Source organism: Pongo pygmaeus, chromosome 3 (assembly GCF_028885625.2).
Source record: "Pongo pygmaeus isolate AG05252 chromosome 3, NHGRI_mPonPyg2-v2.0_pri, whole genome shotgun sequence".
Classification (NCBI taxonomy): domain Eukaryota; kingdom Metazoa; phylum Chordata; class Mammalia; order Primates; family Hominidae; genus Pongo; species Pongo pygmaeus.
Window position 1 is genome coordinate 197,354,132 of NC_072376.2, and position 26,344 is coordinate 197,380,475.

The following is a 26,344-nucleotide window of genomic DNA, read 5'->3' on the forward strand; positions in this document are numbered from 1 at the left end:
TCTTTTCCATGGTCCTTCAATGAAAGTCTACTCAGGGGCAGTCGTTAGGGGTCATAGGCCCCAGCAGAAGCAACTTCTACGGGAGACCCCACTTGTGACCTTGACTTCATTGGTCCACGTGCCAAGTAAGCAGATTGTGTTCGATCTAAATTTAAAAATTGAGATATAGGTTTTAACTTTTTTTGTTTACAGTGGCTTTCTTATTTTAATAATCAAGAGGTAACACGTGTTGTTGAAAGAACAGACTTTCTACAACAATGGTTGTTGAAGATGATGTAGCAAGTCTGTAGAACAGCATACATAAAAGTGTAAAAGGTAAAATTGACTTTCAGTGGCTGAAAGAACAGACTCGAGAGCCAGCTGCCTTGGGTTCAAATCCCGTCTCTGCCGTTTACCAGCTCTGTGAGCTTCAGGAAGAGAGTTCCCCTCTTTAAGTGGGGCTCACACCAGTACTTAACTTCCAGAGTCCTTGTGAAGATTATGTGAATTTCCAAGTACAGACATACTAAGCCCATATATAGATGAAAACATGCATGCTTGGATATTAGAAATTATGACTACATTTTTATTTGTACATTCTCATCCCTTTTCTTTGAGTATTTGGATTTTTTTTCTTTCTCCACATATTTAACCTTTCATAGATCGTAGAAGAAACTTGTGTCTTAAACTGTCAGGAGGTGGCACAGTGACCCAGGGCTTCCCAGAAGGCTCTTACACTGCCAGGACTACAGATATGTCTATTTAGATCTTAATTTGTAATACATTTGTTATACGCTTCCATCATTGCATTCTTAAGGTGCGTGTGTTTATTAGGCACCCTGTCTGACCTTACAGTGATCAGATCATGCCCGACAGGAATGGGCTGGATCACATGGGTTTGGGTGGATTTATAACCAACAACACAGCCAAACTTAAAGAGGTTTGATGAAAGGTGAGTGGCTTTGGTTGGAGGCCCTGGTGCTGGGCCCTAGGCTCAGTCTGTGGCATGGATAAGAAGCTAGTGGCTTATCAAAGAGGAGAGAAAATCATACACTAGAAGGGAAAATCAAGACCATATTTGGTTAAGTATGTGGAGAAAGAAAAAAAAAAACAAATACTTGAAGAAAAGGGATGAGAACGTATAAATAAAAATGTAGTCATAATTTGTAATATCCAAACATGTATGTTTTCATCTATATATGGCCTATGAGGTCCTTCTATGCTTCTGATCAAGCATACAGGGTAAAATTGATGAGACTGTTAAAAAGTGCATCAGTAGCAGTTGGTGTGGAACACATTCTCAAGGGGGTCACAGGGTGACAGATAGTCCAAGACAGGGAGGAGACAGTGCCACGGGGAGGACTCAGCAGGAGGATGCCACATCGTCGGAGGGAAATGGATATGCCAGACCAGAGCAAAGGGGGGACCCCAGGAGGGCAGAGGATGTGAAAAGCGTCAGGTGGTTGAGGGCGTGGAAGACGTTTTATTTAATAACATTCAAAGCAAGCATCTCAATGGATCAGTAGATGAATATATAGTCTGCATGCCTGCCGAGTGTCCCAGACTCTAGGCAGCTGGAGAAGAGCCGATCTGGGCACGGGGACCTGGTTAATGTTTGTAGCTATCGGATGGGTGATGGCGCAGAGGAGGATTATACATTTTGTAGCCTCCCGAGGACAGAATGGACGTCACTGTACAGGGGTGACAAGAGACGCTGATTTGGACTCAACTCGTAGGGGGGCCTTTACCAGAGCCTGAGCTCTGTTGGGGGAGGTTCTGGAGGACAGGCTGAATCACCGGAGTCAGGAGAGGATAGGATGCTTCCAGGATTTTAGCCGGGAGACCCAAATGGGGACCCCTGTAACTCTGAGTTTTGGGGATGCCTTACGAAGAGCTTCAGTGCATTTCCCATCTTTGCTGGCACCCCACATTTTGTGCCCCTGGTAGCTGAGCTGCTGGATTCATGAGGATGTGGGAGAATTTGCTGCAGTCATCTGCCACCCACCTCTATGGGTTTCTGAGAATGAGATAATTTTTCGGTTATCTGGCTCCTGAGCGGAGGCAGCGAGCGGTGCCTGTTTTGGTGTTACTGGGTTTGGGAGTTTGGCAGTAGCAGTACCACTGCCATGGGATTCGTTTCCTTGGCCTCTCTGACTCCATTTTTCTCGGGTTTTATGTGGCTGCTCTACTCCTTCCATTCTGTCCTCTCTCTCAACTGCCGCCCCCGTTTTCCTCCTGAGATGTTTACGTGTTGCTTCTTGCACTCTAAATAAAGACTAAATGTTTTCTCTGCTGGCATAAGTTCCTCTGTGTGTGTGTGTCGGTGTGTAAATGCATGCCCACAGGTGTACACATGAGTGATTCAGCCTGGGGTTCACAATGAGCGTGGCACCCCTAGTGCAATGAAAAGGACATTTTTATGCAGATACGTGATTCATCTTCACCTTGCTGATCTTAGCCGTAGACATTTTTAAGAAAAAGCGGAGGAAACGGCCACCCCCTAGATCCCATGAATCCTACTTCTCGGTGCGATTGGAGTTGTGTTGTAAGCTCAGGAGAGGCTCCTGCTGAGAGCGAGTTCCTGACATAGTGACCTCATTCCCAACGCCGCCCTCCTCGCAGCGGCAGAAGCCGCACTGGCTGGTGCTGGGTGAGCTCCACCGCTGCCCGGGCTGCGAGCCTGACGGCTGTGTGTCGGGAATGACGAGACCCAGGCTTGCAAAGACTTGCATGGCAACTGGAATTTATGACAAATAGCTCGCTGCAGCTAAACTTTGATACAGTGTACAGTAGAACCGCCTGTTACACACAGGAGGGAGATGCGTCCTTCGTCACAATGCAAAGCCAGCCTTAACACAAAATAGGAAAATGTGGCAGGTCTCTAATTACGGACTGGTGAGTATGTGACGCCAGATCAATTTTAATGTGTGTGTTCTCTCTTCAAGCATCTGGAGGTATGTGCCCTTTTTACCTTTTTCATGATTAAAAAAATATGAGTTGGTGCTAATACATGGGAGGGGACCTGGGCCCCTTGGAGAGGAGAATGTGCCCCTCGCCACCCCGCGCCTGGGGTACATTCCGACCTCGCATCTCTGCACTGCACAGACAAAGGAGCCTGCACAGACAAACAGAGGCTGTAGCTTTTCTTGGAGCGATGACTCATTTCAGTTCACAAAGGATTCTGGGCAGGGCAGTGAGAAGTCAGGTTGGCTGATCCGTCCCTGTGACTTCACTTTGCAGAGAACAAGCAGAAGAGGAGTGACACTGCAGATTCCGAGGCACTGCAGTGGGATGTTGGCTCAGCAAGTGGCTGTGATATATGGGATAGGCATGGAACAGGATTCCAGCTGTTCCATGCAAATAGGATAAAAGAATGATAAAGAGGATTCCTTTTTTTTTCCCCTCCTCAAAACGTTACCAGCAAAGTACATTCACAGAGCCTTTTTAAGGTGCCTTTTGCCAGCTTTTGAACTGAACTTGTACCAGTATCTCAAGCCCCGAATTGTAAGAAGAGCTGAGAGTTCTGGAACTCATTTTTAAAAAGTAGATCTACGAAGGTAAAGTACCAGATTCCTGTTGTGTTCCACGGGCCCTCAGTAGCCAATCTGAAATGCTCATTTAGGATACTATGACTTGAAAGTTTACTCTTTCTTCTTATTCCAGATTCTAGGACGTCCGTTTCTGTTACTGGCTCCTTCTTGTGCTTGGATGCAGCCCCCTAGCATGCACCAGGCTTTAGCGTCAATGCTACCTGGGGGATGGAGCCAGTCCAGAAAGGGCCAGGTAGGTTTCCCCTGCTTTTGTTTCAAGAGTTGTTGTGTGCAAAGGAATATGGTGAAATGTCAGCACCACCTGTGAAGAGGGTGCACGGTCCTCTGAGAAGTCTTGCTGTTCTGCTCCTCCCACAGCCTCAATCTTAGGCAGTCTGGGTCCTCCCACTGTGGACTGCCCACCACACATGACCTCACCAGCACAGGTCATCCCAGAGCTGCTCACGGGGACCGAGAAGTCCACAGCAGCAGGATTTGCCAATAGGAAATAATCAGACTGCCCCAGATTTCCCTCAGCTGTATGTCTATCTCGCTCGCTGCTCTGAGGGAGGCATTCAGTAAATAGTATTTGACATTTTTTCTGGGTTTTTTTTTTTTTGGTTTGGTTTGGTTTTTTGAGACAGAGTTTTGCTCTTGTTGGCCAGGTTGGAGTGCAATGGTGCGATCTCAGCTCACTGCAACCTCCGCTTCCCGGGTTCAAGCGATTCTCCTGCCTCAGCCTTTTGAGTAGCTGGGATTACAGGCATGTGCCACCACGCCTGGCTAATTTTGTATTTTTAATAGGGATGGGGTTTCTCCACGTTGGTCAGGCTGGTCTCGAACTCCTGACCTCTGTTGATCTGCCTGCCTCGGCCTCCCAAAGTGCTGGGATTACAGGCGTGAGCCACTGTTCCCGGCCTCGAAATTTTTTCTTACCAATTAATATATAGTGCCTGAAATTTTGTGTACTGTTTGGCCTGTTAACCTACATGCAATGCACTAAAATCCAAGAAAGCCTGATTTATGTGCCCAGGGACTGTTTCCAAGACTAACATCATATTGAGGCTGCTGTTAACTGCTAAGGAAGTAAGCATATTTCATCATAGTCTGCTTTAGGATTCAGATTATGACAGAGCTGTTTTCTTACAACATCCATGGGCTTTTCACACAAAAGCTTTTTAAAAAAACATGACAACGAAATGGTAAATTTTGGTCCTCAAAAGTACATTACATGCCTCATTTCCAAAGTGAGACTTGGCACATCTGAAAGCATGGCTTTACCCCCTCATCACATGGATAGTTTCAGTACTGTTACAGATATTTCTGAGAGTGTTGAATCCCGTATGTAATTGGTAAGAATTTTTAGAACATTTTTAAAGGCAGATGTTCAAGACCCCTTGAACATCTTCTTTCTCTTCGCATTCACATCCATCTCATAGCTCACCCTCTCACAGAAGAAAAGAGAGCATGTTTCCTTTCTTCACTGTCAGAGGTCTCTTCTTTCTGCATAGCAGTTTGCATCTTCAGAGCAACGTTGAGGATGCTGAGTCAGGTTTAAAGGATGTTCGGTCAGAAAAAACACAAGCATGGTATGTTGCAAATACAGTTCCATCATGTCCTCACACCCATCGATTCTACCCATCCTTAAGGACCTATTCCAAATCTCTCTCCCCTGGAAAGTTCTCCCTAATCACCCCAACAGGTGGTCATTTCTAAATCCTTGCAACTCCCATTATAGAGTTAATTTTCTAGTCATTCATGTGTTTTCTTGCTATAGCTCTTCTAAGGGTGTTTTGAACAGCAATGTGTATATTTCTTGAAGGTTTATATTTTCACACGTGTATATCTTGTATTCCCACCTAAATTGTAATCTCATTGAAGGCAGAGATCAAGATTTATGCTTTTTTCTGCTATCTACATCTCCTAGCAGTTCCCTACACATGGAAACCTTCCAATAAATGGTTGAATAGGAAGAGGCGCAGTTTAAAAAGTGGGATTTTTTTTTTTTTTTTTTGGTCATAGAGGGTTAGAATGATCTGGTTTTGCTAATTTTAAAAATCTTCACAGGGTATATTCAGGCTAAGGTGGACCTCAGGAGTCATGCATGCCACTCTAGAAGTTGTGATGGTTCTTACCTTGAGACAGTGTCACAGCCAGGAAAGCTGCCTTACCCTGCTTGTAAAGGACTGTTGCCGTTAAGGACAAATGAGCATGTGAGGCCCTTCAATGTGGACACTGATCACGGTTTACTTGAATTGTATTGGACAAGCCATCCTTAAGTTATAAGGAGTATGCTGAATTCGAGAAGTTTACGTGAAAGTCATTTTTTGACTCCCACAGGACATTTTCCTTAGAAGAGAGAGCCAGAATGGTTACTAATAATTCAGGTCATATCAGAAATTATTTAACTCCTAGTGTCACTAATTTTTAGTACTAAGACTACTTATTTAAGTCCTGAGTTTCCTTTCCCTTTCTTAGGTAATGGATTGGGCTACCTTAAGTTTTGAAATAGGTCAGCATCCTTTGATATCCTTGTAATTCTCTATCCACACTATTTTCCGTCTCCTAGTGCCTTTTTCTCTCCAAAGTCCCGAGTGTAATGCATGTTTGCACTCCCAGCCTGGTGATGCATCCCAAATGCTATGTGTTCTATATATCTGATTAAAGAACTACTTCGTACTAGTATAAGAAAGACCTCTGCACTCTTAGCCTTCCCAAAGATATTTTAGTTTTTTAAAAAGGCTTATTTTTAGGACCAAACAAATTTTCCATTGGTAGAAGGGAACATCATACACCGGGGACTGTTGTGGGGTGGAGGGAGGGGGGAGGGATAGCATTAGGAGATATACCTAATGCTAAATGACGAGTTAATGGGTGCAGCACACCAACATGGCACATGTATACATATGTAACAAACCTACACATTGTGCACGTGTACCCTAAACTGAAAGAATAATAAAATAAAATAAAATAAAATAAAATAATAAAAAGAAATTCAAACACTGTAAATGAGTAAATTGGATAAATCTAGATGGACTTGGGGAAGTTTTTTTTTTTTTTTCTTTTTGACAGAGTCTTTCCTTGTTTCCAAGGCTGGAGTGCAATGGCACCGTCTTGGCTCACTGCAACCTCCGCCTCCCGGGTTCAAGTGATTCTCCCGCCTCAGCCTCCTGAGTAGCTGGGATTACAGGCATCTGCCATCATGCCTGGCTAATTTTTTGTATTTTTAGTAGAGTTGGGGTTTCTCCATGTTGGCCAGGCTGGTCTTGAACTCCTGACCTGAGTTGATCCACCCACCTCGGCCTCCCAAAGTGCTGGGATTACAAGCATGAGCCACTGTGCCCGGCCAGGGAAGATGTTTTTAATACTAGCTACTATTTATTAAACATGTATTAGGTCTCAGGGACAGGGTAAGCACTCAACTTCCATTATCTCATTTAATCCCCTCAGTGAGTCTACAAGGTAAACATCATTATGTATACTTTACAAAAGAAGAAATTGAAACTCAAAAAATTAAATAATTTGCCCCAAATCACACAACCAGAGAGGAGCAGAACTGAGCTTTGAACCTATTTTGACTACAAAGCCCATGGCCTTTACCACCATCTTGTAATGCTGAATTGAAGAGAGAAAAGTTACTTAATTGTACAGTGACTTAGACGTTTCCTCTGTGTATCTGATCTGATCCCCTGTCCTTTCTTTCAGGCCTCTGAATTCTGACATAGTCCTTTCATAATGACCTTCACAGCAGTTGGAAGGGATAGGAGGGTGTTCGGTTTTAGGGGAGTTGGTAGCAGTCAATCCGTATAATTTTGTTGTAATTTGGGAACTGTCAACCTGTCCATATTTGTAGTTTATTTAATTAGGACTTCCTATCCTATTACAATTGTATTTTACAGAAATCAGTCCCACTACAGTTGTCATCCCTAAACTGATGAAGCAGAGAATACATAAGATGAGAAATAGCTCTGGTGATTCTAACTTAAAAAGAGGGAAAGTGAATGTGTGACCTAGAGTTGTTAGATGATTTATTCAGCTGAAGTTGGGAAATATCATCAGTGGAAATTGGAGCATCTAATGTCTAGTGTTAGGCCAGGTTATGCTGCAGAACAAACATGAAAGAGAAGTACAGGGTGGCTTAAAATAGGAATTTATGTTCTGTCTTATGTGATGCACTTAACTTAAGGGAAAGGAAGACATCATATTACTCAGGTGCTCTTGTTGGTCAGGTGCTTTACAGAATTTCAGGACATCTGGGAGATCTTACTAATTGTTATCATCTAGGACTGGTATTTCATCATGATTTTATCCCTGTTGGTAAGCGGCTTTAACTTCATTCTGGTTGAAGGACTGGAGCACAAGTGGCAGCTGGTGTTGGAAAACATCTTGTAAGGTAGCAGGGCCTTGCGTCTTCTTGTCTATGTATGTAGGACCTTTTGATTCTACAAGCATTTGAGGACCTGCCGTGTAAAAGCATTCGGCTAGGTTTTATTCCATGTGCCTAACACATACCACCCTGGACGTAGCTGATGGGTTATAGTGTGGAGCCTTAGCAAAGGCGTTAATTACGGAATTAACCTGGTTGGTCCTAGGGCTCATATTCCATCCTACCTTTTCTGCTATGCATCTATTGCAAATAGCTAAATGGTCCAACAGAAGTGTTAGTTGTTCCTATCAGAGACGTCAGGAATCATCTCTAGCGGTGGGGAAGGTGGCTCTTGGCCAGGGCACCCTCACCCACCACTGCCCACAAGGATGGCCCCTTTCTGCCTGATGCTCTACCCTTTCTGCCTTGTCTGTCTCTGCTTATTCTGTGATAAGCTTTTACCTGTAGTCAAATCTCAGTAACAAGAGCAATAGCTAATGTGACTAATGAAAGGTTGCAGACTGGGAAGATCATGAGTTTCTTCTGTAGACCAATGAGCCAATTAATTCATTACTTCCCATAGTGGCATTAGACAGACTGATCGGCATAAAGGTTCGGGTGATGTGGGGGATGTTAACTCATTCTTTTGGGTGCCCTTAGCCACCGTGGTTACTCTTATTTAATTCTATTCCCATTAGAAGTTTCTTAGTAAGTAATAGCTAATGGACACCAGTATTTCAGTATGATTAATGAGTGTCTTCTGTTTACGCTCTGTTTTGAGTAAGATGGTTTACTCAAATAATAGCTTAGGAATTGGACCTGCTTTAAGATACCCATTAGATGATGAAGTAAAGCATTAGGAAACGTTTAAAAAGTTGTTATAGAATCTCTAAATATTCTAAAATTCCTCTTTTATGCTGTTGCCTTCAGTCAACTATTGCCATCGGGCTCAGCCTTCAACTTTTGAAATCAGTGGCATTTGAAACAAACCTACAGTAAACTAGGAAAAGTGCCTTTTCATTGCCAGTTTTCTTCTGAATGTCAAATACAAACATTCGAAAGTCAAGAATAGTCATCTGGTTTCAAAGGAAAGCTGCTTAAAACGCAGGAGCATGTGAGGTAATGGGAGCCGTCTGCTCTGCCCCCACCTGATGGGTGCTGTGGTCTTCAAGAGAGCGCATAGGAAAGAAGTATGTGGTTGTTTTTTTAGAACAGCTTTTTAAAAAATATTGTAGTAGGTTTTCTGTTAAAAGAGCCAAACAGCGTTAATACATAAAATTGGGGTTAATAAATTGAATTAAATTGTAAAACACAAGATTTGTCTGAGGCGCTGCATCCGAGAAGTTGTTCACTTAACTGTAACCCCAGAAAGCGGGTGATTTCCCCAAGCCCAAGGGCATTTAAGATAAAACTTGGCAAAAGAATCATTTTCTGAAGAGTTTGTTGAGAGGAATAGAGTTGTGTTGTCCCCATGCCCATAGTGCATTTTATAGACATGTTTGACTATTTTTATGAGGAATCACAGTATCCACTACTTGTGGTAATTTTATTGGCATCCGTAATTTTAACTTGCATGTTAATTTTGGCAGTACAGAGAACAAAAGGGGCACGTGTTAGTCCTGAGGAACAAAGCTGAGCAAGACTTTGAATTTAGAAAGAGAAAATGATGAAGCCTTTATTGTAAGGAAAGAAAAAATTACCGGCCAGTATATGGAGCCGTTTCTTTGAAAATTAAAGCCCAACTTTTTCAGATCAGATGAGTGTTAAAATAGTGTCCGCAACATGATGGAAACAGAGCTAGACACCCATACTATATGATGCTTTTATGCCAGAATTCTGCTGCATTAATATAGGATCATAGGATTTAGGAGCCTGAAGGAATCTTTGAAATCATTTCATCCAAACTCTCATTTCACAGATAAGGAAACAGGCACAGAGCGGATAATTGTATTTTGTTTTAAGAGACTGGGTACTTATCAAATTGTCTCTTGAATGCTTTTTTTATATTGGGAATTTCTCAATTATAAACTAGTACAGTTTCAGAACCACATTTGTAAGTGGGTTGTTTTGGTACAAGAACTTCATTAATGTCAAAGATAACTCTTCAACCCAGAGAACAGATTACATTAACATTTGCAATGAAAAATAGTACCTTAAACGGAAAACAGGATAATTCATATGGAATGTTGGTGCTTGAAAAAAAAATTATTTAAAGAAAGCTAAGATAAAGGATGGAGGCTGGTACTTCCCAGGCTGTTTACTGTGATGCAGTTGGCCTGGGGGAAATTCTAGCTTTCTTTTTCTTACACCGTTGTATGAGGATGGGTGCTTTAAGATGAAATGACATAGTTTTATGTTGGCTTCTGTAGCAGGTATCTTTTGGAAAGCTACGGATGTCACTCAGGAAGGAGCAAGTGTAAGCTGTTGTGAAAGTCACATCCCAGGAGCAGTGCTGGCCTCCTGCGTGTGCACAAGCTGAGGAGTTCCTGGAACCTCAATTAATGACTGCAAAAAATGAAAATGCCATTTATAAAGGACAGGGCTTTATTATAGTCCTCTTTTTTGTTTTTTGTTTTTTGTTTTGCACAAATAGAACCGAGATAAGAACAGTTTTGGAACTTGAGTGCTTAAAGGTATTTGATGTATAATAGGCATTCAGATATTTCTTGAAAGGATGAATTATGTGTGAGAGAGTTTTTTTTTGAAATAACTCCAACTAAAGTAACGGGCCAAAAGTTGGAAGGGGAAAATAGATAGAGGGATTTAAATAGTGAAAATGGATGTGCTTGATAAAGCTATTTCCTGAGGTAGGGGTGACTAGCTGTAGACAATCCAAGAGCAGGTTGGCGTCTGCAGGACATCTGCCTGTTGTCTGTTGTGCGAGTGATTTTAGGAGTCACCAGCTCTTTCTCCACAGTTGCACAAGAGCGATTTTCTCATACAAGCATATCATGTGATTTGTCTGTATGAAAACATGGGCAGTGTCCCGTCAGCGTCAAGAATAAGACCTAAGCCTTCTTGTCTTGTCAACCAGGATCTGGCCCTTATTTTCCTCTGTATCTCACCACCAGCCTGCCCCAGGGGAGCCCGAACCTGCCGCAGCTCCCCAGGCTCAGCTCCCCGGGCTGCCTGGGCTCAGCATGCTGCCCCCCGCACTGGCTGGGCTGTTCTGCCTCTCTTGGAGGGGGTCCATCTTCCACGCCTCTCATCATCCACCTGGCTACTCTTTCTCTTCATGCCAGTCAGCTGACAATGACCTCACATGAAAGCAGTGTCCACATTTTCACTCATGCATTTTAAATGTTAAATACTCTTAAAACAGAAGTTTACTTACAATTGTAATATTTTCATGTCTTTTCACATTTTAAGCTCACTTAAAAATCTATGGAATGCTTCCTCTGTCCAAGGCACTGAGTTTGGTTTTATCTGAAATAGCCTAGATTTGACAAAAGTCCTCTGAGGACTGTACTTAAATGGATGTTTGTAAGAAAATAAAGCTGAACTAAAACCTATCTACTCATTTTTTAGAACAATAGGACAGAATTATAGCAGTTTAGAAAGAATTTTTTAGCTGACAAAGTGCCAATGTGCTTTAAGATGAGTTGTCATTATGAATGTGTTCTGAACTAATTCTGACGATGGAAAAATCCATCCTATAAATTATAGACAAGTAAGTTATAATCCACATTTCATGCAAAATATGGTAGTTTCTGTAGATTATGTAGATTATCGTGACCAACAATATTTTAGCAGTACTTACGTTCTCTTTTTTCTTCTTTGAATAAATAAATGTGGTCCAGTAGTTGGAAGAATTTTCTAGTAGCATATCTTAAAAATGACTAGTTGGCTCCACAGAAGATTATGGTAAACTTGAATAATGTTTATGTTGTGTTGAGAGATACCTGTGATTCCTTTAATACAGATCTTAAATGCATGTTCTAAACTTCACTTAATATATAATTATTCTTTTAAAAAAATTACTCATTTTTATTAAATTTTAATTTCTTATTGCTATATAATAGTTGTATTATAAAGTTATTTTTCTATAGTAACTGCTGTGTTTGGAGGCCTATTTCTCATGGAGTTATTTGGGGGAGTCTTGGAAATTGCATGGCTAAACTTATTTGTTCTCTTTTTGTTTGCTATTATTTAGCAAAAATATTAATAAAATTACAATCCTTTAAGATGACTAAGAAATTCCTTGGATTATCATGTTAAAATGGATATTCATTCATTCAATAAATATTTGTTGGGTAAGCACTGCATCATTCTAGGTGCTGGGAATGTGGCATTCACGTTGCCTTCTGTCATGGAGCTTACATTCAAGTGGGTGAGACAGACAGTAAACCAGTGAACCAAACCCACATGCACGCATGCAGGGAGAGAAGACAGTAAACTCGGCTGTGATGGAATGGCAGTCGGCCAGACAGTCAGGTTAGGGCTTTCTGATGAGGTGCCAATTTGAATTCAGACCTAAAGCATGAAAAGCCAGTCTTGAAAGGTCGACCCAAGGTGCATCCCAGGCCAAGGGCACAAAAAATACAAAGGCCCTGAGTTGAGGAAATGCCTGACATGTTCAAAGAACAGAGGAGGTTGTGAGTGGCAAGTAAGGATGGAGGTGGGAGTGGTCCTAGTGTAGGGTGGACAGGCTCAGACCATGTGGGCCCTTGTAGGCCTACCAAGGAGTTCAGCTTCTCTTCTAAGTGCAGTAGGCAGTCCCTGGAGGATTTTATGCAGGGAAGTGGTGTGTTTTTGTTTTCCTAAAAAGACCTTGGCTGCTCTGTGGAGAGGGGAGTGTTGGAGGCAGGAGGGAAGGCTGAACATCATCAAGTTCTTATGAGGGACCACGTGAGAGATGATGGCAGTTTAAGGGAGCTCCAGGGATACAATCCAGGGGACAGACCAGGAAGCATTTGGGTGTAGACAGGATTGCTGACGGGGTTGGGGATGGGAAAGGAGTTGAAAGTGATATATCTTAGTGCAGCACAAAAATGAGATGAGGTGGAGATAGTTATTTAGAACATCCAAATTCCATTTTGTTCTACATTGTGAGTTAAAAGTTGTTGCCCATATTCATTATTATAGTGAAACTGAGCTTTTCCAAAGTAAATGCCATTCGGACACACTTAAGGCATGCTGCCTCTTGGAGTTGGCTGCAATGAATGAAAAGAAATTAACTGAGAATATGGCAGTGAAACCAAACAAATTGTTTCAGCTAAACCCATAAGGACAAGCATGACCTAAACCAAAGCAGTTAATTTTGCTAATAGTCATTTCTTTTTTACAGACAGTTCGAGTTTCCTCTTATGACCTATACAAAAATCTGGAAATAGTCCGGCCTGCATTTTGGGGATCGTATTTAGTATTTTTGTATCTTTCATCTTCTGAGATGTTCTTAGTTATATAATAGGCATACGTTAGAAGGTATTAACCTCTCAAGTGATACCCAAGTCCAGAGGTTCTGGAATCTGCATTGATCCTCTCCCTCTTTGCCAGCTGATCCCATCTTCCTTTTCATCTGACTTTAAAAATCATCCCAGGTGACTTTCAGGTCCACATGGCTAACTTAGCACCTCTGTAAGAAAGCTGGCCTCAGTGCCCCTGTCCTATCCAGTGGAGGTGGAGTGAGAGAGAAGGAACTATAGGCCAATGTCTCAGACTGTCTGTGCCTGAGCTGTAGGGCCTGCTGTAGGGAGGGCAGAGTCAAACAGGTGAACTTCCCAACTCCCACCTCTGCTGCAGCTCACATCAGCACTCAGCCAATCTTTACACATTTCTTATGTATTTATTGATTTAGAGACAGGGTCTCGCTCTGTTGCCCAGGCTGGAGTGCAGTGGTACAATCTCAGCTCACTGTAGCCTCGACCTCCCAGGCTCAAGCGTTATCTTCCCAGCTCAGCCTCCCAAGCAGCTGGGACCACAGGCGCGTGCCACCATGCCTGGCTAATTTTTGTATTTTTTGTAGAGATGGGTTCTCGTCATGTTGCCCAGGCTGGTCTCAAACTCCTGGGCTAAAACAATCTGCCTGCCTTGACCTCTAGAAGTGTTGGGACTATAGGTGTGAGCCACCACGCCCAACCCGCATTAGGTTTTAGAGTAAGACTTCATTTAGGCTGGGCGTGGTGGCTCACACCTGTAATCCCAGTGCTTTAAGAGGTGGCCAGACTGTAGTCCTAGCTATTTGGAAGTCTGAGGTAGGAGGATCTCTTGAGTTCAAGGTTGCAGTGAGCTATGATTGTGCCATTTCACTCCAGCCTGAGCCACAGAGCCAGACCCTGTCTCAAAAAAGCAAACAAACAAAAAAACAAAAACAAACGAACAAACAAAAAAACCCAGCTTTTTTTGCAGGAAAAAAAAGGATATGACAAATCTTTTCTTTAAGATTTAAATACATTGTTCTAGGCCGTTGCAAACTTACCCACTGAGGTGGTCCCAGCCCACATCATTCTATCATTCCGTCATTTTTGAGTTACCAATATGAATTGAGCTTCACCAGCCAATGAATGAAACTCACATCCCCCAAAATAGCCCCAAGTTCACACTCGGTCTCGCCTGCTACTGCCCCACAAAATATTACAATAATTTTTCCGAGGGTGTCTCTTTATGATGCCGATGACCCATAGGCCCCAGAAATTTGTGGCTTCTAAGCTAGGTCAGTTCCTGGCTTCTGCTGATTTTTCTTCCTTCCTCCTTTTCTGGATATGGGTGCTCCTGTCTCCCTCTGGCCACTGGGACAATGTCTTATCCTCCTCATATCCATCTTGCAGAGAGTAGAGCTACAGTAGAGCTGATGGGAGCCCCATGTGGTCCAGGGAAAGGGGGGCGTTGAACTGAGCTGGGTTTGGGAAGGGGGTGAGGCCTGGGCCTGGGCACTGGAGTCCTGCTGCTTTGTCCGAGGCACCTGTTGGACTCTCCCCATACATGCTGATCTTTATCCCAGGCCCCGCTGCCGGATTTCATCTAGCAAACCATTTCTCTTCTAGCCCATCAAAGCAGCAAGTTTTTCCCCATAGGGACTCTGCACTCCTCCTGCAAACTAGGAACTGTGGCTGGTCATGGCTTTCAGTGCCTGATAGTGAGGAGGCTGGTCCACCCCAGAGCAGCCAGACACCTTGTCGGGGAGGGTGTTGCTTAATGCCAGAGGCCAACCTGAGTCTCGGTTTTGGTCAACCATGGTAGCTTATTACAAGCATGCTTCAGAAACAAGAAAGGAGATATTATGTAAGTACATTTAGGAAATCAGATTAGAAACTTAACAGACCCTATGAGCCCTTCTGTGTTCTACTGTGTTGATAGTTTGCATCCTCTGTGTGTAGGACATGTTTTAAAGTGTAACCTTGGAGAACCCCAGGTATAAAACAGGTGGCACTCAGGTGTCAGGAGTGAACTTTCCTGCCCTCCTAGCCTCTGCTTCTACTGGGGGCACCTCCATCCCAGAAATATTCCAAGAAATTCTAGGGATCCTTGGAGCATCACTTGAAAATCACTGCACTGTGGTATAAAGACTTGAGAAATGAAGACAGATATTTGCACTGTTGGTTGACATCTCAAGAGTCACTGTCCATCACCCCTCCAATGCGGGGTCTTCAGCCTCTCCTGCCTCCACTGGCCCTTTTGGTGTGCAGGAGGCCACAATCTCTGAGGGAATTGTAATCTACCTTCTCCCGCTCCTCCCAGGCCATAATCCCCACGGCCACCACAGTCATCTTTCTGAAATCCACACCTGCGTTTGGCCTTCCATGGCTCACCACCCCTCATAGAATGCAGAGCTTGGACACTCAGCTCTTTGTTCATGGTCGTCCCTACCTACCTGTCCCCCTTCGCTTCTGTGCCCCAGAAAACATCTGCTTATAGGTCCCAGCCCCGCAGGACACACCTACTCTTGAGCACTGGGTTCAGATTACACTTCCTTGGTGGAACCTTGGAAATTCCTGCTTCTGAGCCCCACCGTGGCCTCCGGGAGGTGTTATCCTCCCTTGACTCTCAGGGCCCAGGTGTTGTTCTGTTCTCTTGTGTGCCTGCCACACAACATTGCGAACTTCGATCTGCTTGTCTGTCTCCTCCATCTAAATAGAAACTGAAGGCAGAGATGTTTGGGGAGAGGCGCGCACTCTCTCTCTGTAGCTCCCATTCCCCCAGCAGACGTGTAAAGGCGTTCAATGTTTGAATGAATGAATCATCAAGTTACACAAATGCAATTTGTCGGGATATGAATGGCAGTTATTAAATAAATCAGCTCCAAGTTAATAAAAACGGAAATAAAAGCCTGTTGTTGCAAGACTTTCAGTACTAGGACTATTTAATGAGATCTCAGATGTTAAAGGGAAGTTTTATTTGTTAAGGCAGTAGGAGCTTCCACTGCGTGTGGAAGTCTTTCCACCTGAGTGGAATTGGCTGTGGCTTCTGTGTTCAGAGTGGAATTGGCAAGCAGCTTCTGTGTTCGGAGCTGACTGTGTTCGTCAGACCAGGACCGGGTGAACGCGTGAAGGTGGGAGGGGTGTGGACGCGTGAAGGTGTGTGTCGGACAGATGACTGGGTCTTTTAATGAACCACTCACTTGAAAATTGTCTTTCTGCAGGTGATGTATCACCCATCAGTATGTCTCCCATCAGTCAGTCTCAGTTTATTCCACTCGGGGAGATCCTCTGCTTGGCCATCTCAGCAATGAACTCGGCAAGAAAACCTGTCACCCAAGAAGCACTGATGGAGCACCTGACCACGTGTTTCCCAGGTAACAAGGCAGGAACGTAGCACTTTCCAGGTGGCGGTGTGCTCTGGTCCCTCTAGGACTCACGTGGACTGTTATTCCCATGTTTAAAGAGAGTAGGAAAACGTTCTTCCCCAAAACTGACCAGAAGCTTTTCTTACTTCTGTAATTAAAAATCCAGGCACCTGCATGACATCAAAAAATAACTGCTTCAGCTGTAATACTTTTTAAATTGGCACCAAGAGGAAGAAATTAATTCAGAACCCATGAAGAATCTGGCAAAAATGACCAGGACTCCAGTCAGTCTTTGCAAACTAATCTTTAAATACATGAACATGAGAGTTCAACAGCTGAAAACGTTAGTCCTAGGGAGTTAAACTACAGGAAGGGTCATGTCAAAAATTAACATATCTTACATATTTGTGTCATGGCTTGATGAGTTTTAAGAAAATAATATTGATAAATTAGGATTTCATTTAAAAAAATAAAATATTTACTTTTCTCTTAAATATTATAAAAAGGAGGCAACAGTCCAGCCATTGTATGAGTGGCATTTGACGCTTTCAGTGCTGGAAGGTGTTAGGAAGGGTGACAAGCTGCAGAATGCAGGACCCTCTTTCAAGAGAGCCAGTGTATTGTCACCCCACCCCCAAATAGAGATCCTGCGAGAGTTGCCCATCTCATGTTTCAAGAGAATCTGGAAATTTGGTCTTATGTGAAATCTCTACATTTCCTTAAATATTGACAATTGTATGTGTGTATACATTTTAACATTTGTGTGCCAGCAACATGCAAGTCAAATGAAATACATTATCGGGCTACCAGTTTGCCAAATTGGTGTGGACTCAGCCTGTTTCTAGGTTGAAATAGAGATTATATTAAAAGGGAACGTTTGATATATTTTTCATCCAACTTAGAAGAGATCTGAGTAAATATAAGCTGTTAATTGTATCAGTTAGCTTTTGCTGCAGAAATGCTGGGTAACAAACAACTACAGAACATCAAAGGCCTACGGCAACAAGCGTTGATTTCTCTCATGCCTCTGTGGGTTTCCCAGGAGTCAGCTGAGCCAGGTGGGGCCCAGCAGGGTAGTTCTGCTCCATCTGTACCCATCCGATTTAGAAAAGGGTGCAAATGGAGATCTCCTTCACTCGTGGGATGGCAGAGGCACCAGAGCACAAGCCCACTGCACGAAGGCTCTTCAAGCTTTGTTCATGCCAGCCCATTAACACTGCAGTGACCAATGCAAACCTGCTAAACTCAAAGTCAGGTTGTGGGGAAGTGCACCCTACACATGGGAAGAGAACGGGAGGACTAATTCTAAGCTAAGTAGAGATCTTATCTACTATATTGGTCTCCCTGCTTTTCCTTTTGTCCCCGAGAAATGTTTTCTCCTTCTCCTTGTGATATTTCCTCCTTTTTCAATATTCTAATTAATATGCTTTGATAATATGTATATGGTTCAAAATCTCTAACATGAACCCACCCTTGCAACATACAAATTATTTTAAGCTTTCTAGCATTTTATTATCTATGAATATTCTTCACTGTCTGATTGCCTATCTCTTTTTGTTAAGTCCTAGGCAAACCCCTTTCCTTTCAGTAGTGAGAGAAACAGAATCCCAGGTGAGAGCCACCTAAGTGGGGACAGATAGTGTTGGCAAATACAGTGGTCTTGGAGGAAGGACCTGCTTTCTGTCCTATGAGTGCGTAGCCACTTCTGACGTTGAACAACCCAACAGCTTTTTAAATCCTTATATTTTTGTATAGCTTCATGAGAAATCACACGGCTTTTCTGAAGTTGGTTACGTACCACCCATTTTTGGGCTCTAAAATAAAGAATGGAAAGAACATAGAGCCGGTGTGTAATAGTGAAATGCTCCTCACTGCCAAGCAGCTGATAACAATATCACTAACTTGCAATGCTTTGTGGATTAATCCATAGGTCATTTGTACTTAAAAGAATAGCTGTTTTGGTAGCTTTTATGGGAAAAGAACTTAAATCCCAAGGCCCTGGTTTTCAGACAGACTGAGGAGCTTTTTCTTCTGTGTGACACTGATGCCTCCTTGGTCAGCCTCAGAAGTTTGCAAGGACACCATACAACCTAAGTCTAGCGCAGGAGTTTGCTAAACTGCAGGCCTAGTGTGGCCCACTGCCCGTTTTTGTAAATAAAGTTTTATTGGAACACAGCCATGCCCATTTGCTCATGGATGATCTTTGGCTCCTTATGCAATAGTGGCAGAGTTGAGTTGTGGCAATGGAGGTCATATGGCTAAAAGCCTAAAATATTTACTATGTGGTTCTTTCCAGAAAAAGTCTGCTGACCCCTGGGCTAGGGCATGGTGGTAACTATTTAAAGTTATGTTCAGCAATAGTTCCAGATTTTAAACTGGTATTTCATAAAAAATGAAAGTTTGTTTCCTGCCTGCCTGCCTTCTTTCCTTTCTTCTTAGCTCCCTTTCTCCTTTCCTTCCCTTCCATCCTTTGATTTTCTTTGGTCTGTCTTTTACTATCAGTTAAGCTACAGCAGAAAATATTTTAGAAAATCTAACCCTTTAAATTCTACTTGAAAATTGTATTTTTAATGACAATGCTAAAACTCCGAAGGGATTTAAAGATCATATTTATATTTTTTTGTTTTTTAAGGTAAGAATAAAGTATTTAGTTCTTTTATATCTTACTATCCAAAAATAAAGTTTTTGAGCCTAAGTATTATTAAAATATTTGGATCTCATATTTAATGTATATTTTATAAATCAAAAGTATAGTCTAGAATTGGCTTCTTTTCTTGTTTTGGGCATCCACATTCCAAAGAAAGTTTTTAGTGAAAGTTTTAGTTTGCTTCTAGCAAAAATTACTGGACCGGGCGCGGTGGCTCATGCCTGTAATCCCAGCTCTTAGGGAGGCCAAGGTGGGTGGATCACGAGGTCAGGAGATCGAGACCATCCTGGCTAACACGGTGAAACCCCGTCTCTACTAAAAATACAAAACAATTAGCCAGGAGTGGTGGCAGGTGCCTGTAGTCCCAGCTACTCGGGAGGCTGAGGCAGGAGAATGGCATGAACTTGGGAGGCGGAGCTTGCAGTGAGCCGAGATCACACCACTGCACTCCAGCCTGGGCGACAGAGCAAGACTCCGTCTCAAAAAAAAAAAAAAAAAAAAAAAAAAAAAAAAAAAAAAAAAAAAAAAACTGATATATCAAAACTTAAACCTTTTTATCACTTTTCTATAAAAGTGAGAAAAAAAGTTGGCTGAATTTTGGAAAACCAACTCAAACAACTTTTATCTATCAATTTCCATTACAGAATCAAGAATATTTTAAAAAGGCTTATAAAGAATAATACTTGCTTCTCGTATTTCTAAATAACTACACATCCATTCATCCAGAATGATCATTTAAATTGGTGGTCTGGTACCTGTTAAGCTGTTACAACTGAATCTTTCTGGGAGGAAGGCTGGTCTTCAGGGACATAGAGCTAGACCTATAAGGCTAGGTATGGAGCTGAACTTGACTTTAGAGATTGCTGGAGAATGTTAATACTACATACACTGTGTTCTGTCTCCTGTTCATCTCCTTATGTTGGCTCTTGCTGAATTCTTCTTCAGCCAGCGTTCTTCACAAACAAGAATAATCTAAAGATGCTCATTAAAGCGTTTCACTTGAAAGTGCTTAACATACAGAACAGGTCCATGTGCTCGCTGTTCTGACAGTTTGTCAGATTTGCAGGAGTAAAGCAATACATAGAGGCTGATTGTGGTGGCTCACACCTGTAATCCCAGCACTTTGGGAGGCCCAGGTGGGCAGATCACTTGAGGCCAGGAGTTCGAGACCAGCGTGGCCAACATGGTGAAACCCTGTCTCTACTAAAAAATACAAAAATTAGCTGGGCGTGGTGGTGCACGCCTGTAGTCCCAACTGCTCGGTGGCTGAGGTAGGAGAATCACTTGAACCCGGGAGGTGGAGGTTTCAGTGAGCCAAGATTGTGCCACTGCACTCCAGCTTGGGTGACAGAGTGAGATGCTATCTCAAAAAAAAAAAAAAAAGCAATACATAGGTATAAGTAGACCACAGTGTCATGCAGTGTTTTAAAAGTTATTTTTGCTTTGAAAAATGTAAAGGTGTGAAAGAGATCAGGTTCAGGCCTGTTAGGATGTAAAGTTTATTTTTGTTCTTTAAGCCCTCACAATCTGAATTCATGATGAACTTTCGGAGTCGAATTTGGAAGTAGTGGAATATGCAGACATTAAACATCCATCACAACCATCACTTTCTCAGGTCAACCCTACAGATTTCTGATAGAACCCTGAATTTCACAGATGATCAGTGAGTACACTAGGGCTTCATAATAAAATGATAATCATAAACATAAGCAACTTTCAGTTAAGTCTGAAAACTCTCAGGTCATAGCAGGGAAAATGGATTGGACAGGGGGCAAAGACTGTTTCTAGTGTGCATTATCAAATTAAACATTATTTGATTGATATACCTGGAAACCCAAGACATCAGAAAATTTAAGCACAAATACTCTATGGAAATAGAAAATTTTTTCTCTATTTTTCTTTTTATTCCTTCATTTGAGAACCACTGGAGAACTTGTTTTTAATCGTAAGTAAAGATTATTGCATTGTACTCATGATTCTATATATTAATAGCTTTATGAGTTTCCTACGATCATTATTTGGAAGGCCTACAGTCAGCAAATTCTATAATAAAATTAAACTTCTGCTTTATAGTAATAGCTATTTTTATGACATATACATCAGCTTTCCCTTATTAGGAGCCATGGTAAACTGGTCAATCATGAATACTTACAAATGAACCTTACGAGTTTTTGAAAAAGTTTGTCACATTGTTGACTAAAAGTATGCTACCATTTAAGATGTGGTCGGTTTTAAACATGGGCTTGTTATCTTGATAACTGTGCCAAACAACGACAGTGGGCATCATTCCTGAGACTGCGGTGCAGAGGTGTGCCCTCATCTCAGAAGGTATATTCCGTGTCAGTGGTGTCCCCTGAAGTTATTCAGTGGAAGGCACTTTGAGAGGCAGAGGCAGGAAGATCGCTTCAGCCCAGGAGTTTGAGACCAACCTGGGGAGCAACATGGAGAAACCCCATCTCTACAAAAGATATAAAAATTAGTCAGGTGTGGTGGTGTGTACCTGTAGTCCCAGCTACTCAAAAAACTAAGGTGGGAGGATCACCTGAGCCTAGGGAAGTTGAGGCTGCAGTGACCTGAGATCTTGTCACTACACTCCAGCCTGTGCAAGGGTGAGACCCTGTCTCAAAAAAAAAAAAAAAAAACAGAAAAGAAAAAAATTCATTTCTATTTTATACAGAAAGTATTATAAAATTAAAAAACAAATTTTGTTATTATTGGTCTTAAAATCATTTGTATAAAAACTAATGCTCACTTACCACAAGTAAAGTATTAGACTAAAAGGAAACCATGCAACTCAAAAATTAAATAATTATATTAATACATTATCTATGAACAATGCTACCTTCTCCGCCTTGGTCACTAAAGATGCCTTCTGAAGATGGTAACACAAATGGGTGTGTATGTTACCTCGCATTCACGGATTTTCTCCCCTTGAGAATTCCAGGCCATTTCTAATACCTTTATTTCCTGCTTTGGAAGGACTTGGGGAGTTGAAGCATCTCAGCTGACCCAGGTGTTCTAGGTTGGTGCACATTGTTGTTTGAAGGCAATCTGGTTTTCCGTGGGTCCCGACCCAAAGTGGACACTAACTCCCAGCTAATGTTTATTGAGTACTCTCTGTGTGCCAGGCACTGCTCCACACACTAAACTCCTTTCACCTCAGCCCTGTGGCTACAGGTACTATTGTTATCTACCTTTTGATGACAGTGAATGGAGGTTCAGAGAGGCAGAGCTGCTTAAGGTGGTGCCAGCTGTCTTCATTTGCTAGGACCGCCGTAACAAAGTGCAGATGGCTCAACCAACCAACATGTATTGTCCTACAGTTCTGGAGGCCAGAAGTCCAGAATCACGATCTCAGCAGGATTGGTTGTCCTTCTGAGAGCTGTGAGGCCCCTGTCCTTGGCTTATGGATGGCCACCTTCTGTGTGTCTCCTCACACTGTCTTCCCTCTGTGCCTTTCTGTCTCCAGCTTCCCCCTTTTTAGAAGGACATCAGTCATATTAGATTAGAGACCGCTCTGACGACCTCATTTTTACTTGACTCTAAAGACCCTTTCCCCAAATAAGGTCATGTTTAAAAGGATATTAGGAGTTAGGATTTCAACATACAAATTGGGATGGGGAGTGTGTAATTCAACCAGTGACACCAGCTAACAATGACAGGGCAGGGTTTCAATCCAGCAGCCTGGCCCCAGACTTTTAGTCTCCACCTTACACTTCCTTATTCGTGTGAGGTTGAACCACATGAAACTGCCATTTTTGTGAGTCAGATGGTTAAATATGGGCAGTTTCACATGACTCAACCTGACCGATTTGAGATCAGTTTTCTAAGTATCATCACCCTTTATGTGCCTTGAGAAATGGAGAATACCCGAGAAATGAAGTAAATGGGCTGGAGCCTGGAGAAGTTAAACTCTCTTAAGAATTTATACTCTTAATTCTGTCTCTTAAGGTAGACGAGGCATAAGCATGCACAAAAACCCTTTAAAAACAATTATCATACAAAGAAGCTTTCATCATTTTCATCTGGTGTGTCTATTCTAGCCAATATGGGAATTTTGGACAAACAGATACAGAGTGTCAAAGCCTTCACTCATGTATTTATTAGGGCTCTTTGGTTAGAAATTAGAAAAACCACCTTCATCTTACTGACTGACGCCAAAAAGGAGAACATTCTTACATGAATTTTACCCGTGCTGCAGTCAGTTTCCAAATGGAAGGCGATGACTCCAAAATTAGAGGGTATATCATAAACAGTAGTCAAGTCTAGTTGCCCTTTTATATAATTGACAAAATTAAGTTTATTAAGTAAAATCTTTAACAATGAGCACATACAGTAACTCTTCTGTGGTAGCCTCCATATGTGTTAGATGTGTTTTTTAATATCAAGGTAGATATTTTCACTCTGCTTCTCTAGTTGCTTTTAATGAAAAAGCCTTTTCTATACTTTCATATCATATCATGGGAAACATTTTTCATTTTTCTCTCATTTAAAAATATTCCGTCTTTCCTGTTTCGTTCAGGAAACAGGAAACAACAGGTAACAACAGTAGCAATCTGACTCCACCTGACTTCCATCTCTGTCTTGCCAGCTTTTATATCTGCTCATTCTGTGGGTAGTAATTTAGGAGTTATCCAAGAAGTTGAGGATTTGCGCTGAACTTAATGAACACCTTTGTCTGAACTGTGCATCCTAGCTCTGTGATGGTACTTCGCATCTTGGCGAATGAATAGGATCCTGGAAATCAGGAATCGACATGTTCTGTCTTCATTCTCACAAGTGGGTTTTTTTTTTTTTTTTTTTTTCAGGTGTTCCAACCCCAAGCCAAGAAATTCTGCGACACACGCTGAACACGCTGGTACGGGAGAGGAAAATCTACCCAACTCCAGATGGCTACTTCATCGTGACCCCACAGACTTATTTCATAACTCCTTCCCTCATAAGAACTAACAGTAAATGGTACCATTTTGACGAGAGGATACCTGACCGGTCTCAGTGCACCTCTCCGCAACCCGGGACCATCACGCCCTCTGCCTCAGGCTGTGTCAGGGAAAGGACATTGCCCCGAAACCACTGCGACTCTTGCCACTGCTGCAGAGAAGACGTGCACAGCACGCATGCACCCACCCTGCAGAGGAAGTCTGCCAAGGACTGCAAAGACCCTTACTGCCCCCCTTCTCTGTGCCAGGTGCCACCCACTGAAAAGAGTAAAAGTACTGTAAATTTTTCCTATAAGACAGAAACTCTCTCAAAACCTAAAGATAGTGAAAAGCAGTCAAAAAAATTCGGGCTAAAGTTATTCCGGCTAAGTTTTAAAAAAGACAAGACCAAACAGCTGGCCAATTTTTCTGCCCAGTTTCCTCCTGAAGAGTGGCCACTGCGAGACGAGGACACGCCAGCTACGATCCCTCGGGAAGTAGAGATGGAAATCATTAGGCGCATTAACCCAGACCTGACCGTGGAAAATGTCATGCGGCACACCGCACTCATGAAGAAACTGGAAGAAGAAAAGGCCCAGAGGAGTAAAGCCGGCTCCTCTGCCCATCACAGCGGAAGGAGTAAAAAGAGCAGGACTCATCGGAAGTCCCATGGAAAGTCTCGGTCTCACAGCAAGACACGAGTGTCTAAAGGAGACCCTTCCGACGGTTCACATCTGGATATCCCAGCTGAAAGAGAGTATGACTTTTGTGATCCTCTTACCAGGGTACCCAGGGAGGGCTGCTTCATCATTGAACACAAAGGAGATAACTTCATCATGCACAGCAACACAAACGTGCTCGAGTCCCACTTCCCCATGACACCAGAATGGGATGTGTCTGGTGAATTGGCTAAAAGGAGAACTGAGATGCCTTTTCCTGAACCGTCTAGGGGAAGCTCCCACTCAAAAGTGCACCGAAGCCACAGCCATACACAGGACCGGAGGTCCAGGAATGAGAGATCCAACAAAGCCAAGGAGAGATCCAGGTCGATGGATAACTCCAAAGGCCCTCTGGGTGCTTCTTCTCTAGGGACGCCAGAAGACCTTGCTGAAGGCTGCAGCCAAGACGACCAGACCCCCAGCCAATCCTACATTGACGACAGTACTTTAAGGCCTGCACAGACTGTGAGTCTCCAAAGGGCTCACATTTCGTCCACAAGCTATAAAGAGGTGTGTATTCCAGAGATAGTCAGTGGCAGCAAGGAACCGTCCAGCGCTTGCAGCCTTTTGGAGCCAGGCAAACCACCCGAGAGTTTGCCATCCTATGGCGAACTTAACTCTTGTCCAACAAAAACAGCCACAGATGACTATTTCCAGTGCAACACCTCTAGTGAGACGGTGCTCACGGCACCATCACCTCTGGGAAAGAATAAGGAGGACCATGACACTCTGACTTTGGCAGAAGGGGTGAAAAAGCTCTCCCCATCTGATAGGCAGGTCCCCCACTGCTCCAGGGAGCCTGTGGGGCACAAGGAGGAGTCACCAAAAGGGCCGGGTGGGGGCCCAGCTGCTTCGGGAGGAGTGGCTGAAGGGATCGCCAACGGACGCCTCGTCCAGCACCATGGTGCCGAGCCCAGCAGCTTGGACAAGAGGAAAGAGATATTTAGCAAAGACACACTGTTCAAACCTCTTCACAGCACCTTGTCTGTAAACAGCTATCACAAATCAAGCCTGTCCCTCCTAAAATCTCACCCGAAGACACCTGCTGACACATTGCCAGGCCGATGTGAGAAACTGGAACCGTCCCTGGGGACCTCGGCGGCACAAGCCATGCCTGCTTCCCAACGTCAGCAGGAGTCAGGAGGGAACCAAGAAGCCTCTTTTGACTATTACAACGTCTCTGATGATGACGACTCTGAGGAAGGGGCAAACAAGAACACGGAGGAGGAGAAAAATAGAGAGGACGTAGGCACCATGCAGTGGCTCCTCGAGAGGGAGAAGGAAAGAGACTTGCAGAGGAAATTTGAAAAGAACCTCACTCTTCTCGCCCCAAAAGAAACCGACAGCAGCAGCAACCAGAGAGCCACCCATTCAGCCCGGCTGGACAGCATGGACAGCAGCAGCATCACAGTGGACAGTGGATTCAACTCCCCACGGTAGGGAGAGGTGTCTCTGTGCACAC

The 26,344-nt window shown here is 43.1% G+C and overlaps 1 protein-coding gene across 7 annotated transcripts in view; it reads left to right on the forward strand.

Moving 5' to 3' along the window:
* Positions 1-26,344, forward strand: part of STOX2 (storkhead box 2) — a 171,514-nt gene that overhangs the window by 133,055 nt on the left and 12,115 nt on the right. For 5 of the 7 annotated variants that reach the window (XM_063664326.1, XM_063664323.1, XM_054485283.2 and 2 more), the window contains exons 2-3: positions 16,454-16,606; positions 24,053-26,318. In XM_063664326.1, coding sequence (XP_063520396.1) covers positions 16,454-16,606; positions 24,053-26,318 — 2,419 coding nt within the window. Of the gene's footprint in view, positions 1-2,580; positions 2,934-3,219; positions 3,537-3,642; positions 3,763-16,453; positions 16,607-24,052; positions 26,319-26,344 lie in introns of those variants that run through there. The other 2 variants (XM_063664324.1, XM_054485284.2) reach the window with 2 other exon arrangements.